At 34.7% G+C, this 1,541-nt stretch overlaps 1 protein-coding gene across 1 annotated transcript in view; it reads right to left on the bottom strand.

Moving 5' to 3' along the window:
* Nucleotides 1-1,039: 1,039 nt before the first annotated feature.
* Nucleotides 1,040-1,541, bottom strand: part of LOC108730136 (putative cystathionine gamma-lyase 2) — a 3,647-nt gene continuing 3,145 nt past the window's right edge. The window contains 1 exon segment of the mRNA XM_018459637.1: nt 1,040-1,189. Coding sequence (XP_018315139.1) covers nt 1,048-1,189 — 142 coding nt within the window. The 3' untranslated portion in view covers nt 1,040-1,047.

The following is a 1,541-nucleotide window of genomic DNA, read 5'->3' as shown; positions in this document are numbered from 1 at the left end:
CGTGTAGGGTAGTAATGACATAAAGGTCTCAGTGGGAACGATTTTTTAACTCCGTGCAGAGTTATCTTTGCCGGAATTTCGTCGCAATACATCGACACGAGTCTCGCAGGTGCTTCGGTTGGCTCGTGACACATATGTCATGGTCCGTCTGCAATATGCGTAGTAAGTTTGGTTTAAGAAGTAAGAGTAAGAAATTGACCATCACAGTCGATTATTCTTTTCACAATCGACTGTGATTGATCAATTTCTTAGACCCAATTTCACAATATATAGTTACCTAAAGATTAAAGGTAATCAAGAAATTCATGAATGAATTTCATTGATGAATCTGTTGGTAACCTTTAATCTTTAGGTAACCATATATTGTGAAAACGGGCCTTACTCGTATTTCTTAAACGAAGTTTACTTCGCATATTGTAGACGACGCCTCGCGCGATACCGACGTGATGGAGTAATACTACTCCGAATAAGTTTTTCGCTCGGAATATTCACAATTATTTAATAGAAACGTTTTAGAAAGACGATGTGAGATTACACCAACAGCAGCAAGCGCCCACGGATCCGCTTCGCAACAGTTGAGTTTGCTGAACGCGATCATCAAACACCTCGTTCGGCTCATAGCACTTATATTTATACGTATATTTATTATTTTTTCTAAATTATTTGAGCCCGTTATGTAATCGTTTATTTTTGTAATTTATTTTATTTCTGAATTAGAAAATACATTTATTTATTATTACATATTCAGAAATGCCTGACAGATATGGTAAACCAACAGGAATCGGGACGAGTGATCGTATGTGTGTTAAAAAGTATCTGACTACTGTATTATACAAGTGTTCCTAACGTAAATGTATAAAAAAGAACCGTAAAAAAAATGTATAAAAGAATTTTATAAAAATAAAATTTCTTTGTAGCTATTGATAGCGACGTTCTATAAAGATTTGGCAATGAAAGTTTGATATTATTTATAAGATAATTAGTACAAATTATAGAACACCGGCTATGAATTACTTTTCCGGCTACCTGATTAAATTCATTAATTCATTAACAAGCGTTTAATGCTTGTTTGAGATCAGCTATGAGATCGTCTTCGGTTTCAAGGCCAACAGATAATCGAATTAGTTGATCGGTTATGCCCAACTTTGCTCGCATATCTTCCGGCACGGACTGGTGCGACATTAAAATTCTAAAATGAGACAAATTGGTTCTCAAACTATATTTTTAAATATATACATTTCTTAAATATACAGGGTGTTTCCAAATTAAATCGCAAAACTTCGGGAGCGTGTAGAGGAGTAAAAAACTAAGAAAAAAAGTCCTATAGACATATGCTCGTTTTTGCTCCGTTTCAGAGAAATCGAAAAAAAATGTTTTTTTTACCTGCAAGATTAAATGGGGACCGTTTTCTAAATTTCTTGGAGAATGAATTTTCTGACTATTTAGAAAACATCCCATTACAACAACGTACTGAAATGTGGTTTCAATTAGATGGATGCCCTGCTCATTACAGCAGAGTCGCTAGAACCTGGTTAGATAGA

This window comes from Mycetomoellerius zeteki, unplaced genomic scaffold (assembly GCF_001594055.1).
Source record: "Mycetomoellerius zeteki isolate Tzet28-1 unplaced genomic scaffold, Tzet1.0 scaffold85, whole genome shotgun sequence".
NCBI classification, from domain to species: Eukaryota; Metazoa; Arthropoda; class Insecta; order Hymenoptera; family Formicidae; genus Mycetomoellerius; species Mycetomoellerius zeteki.
Note: the sequence above shows the minus strand (reverse complement) of the source record. Positions and strands in the feature narration are given on the sequence as shown.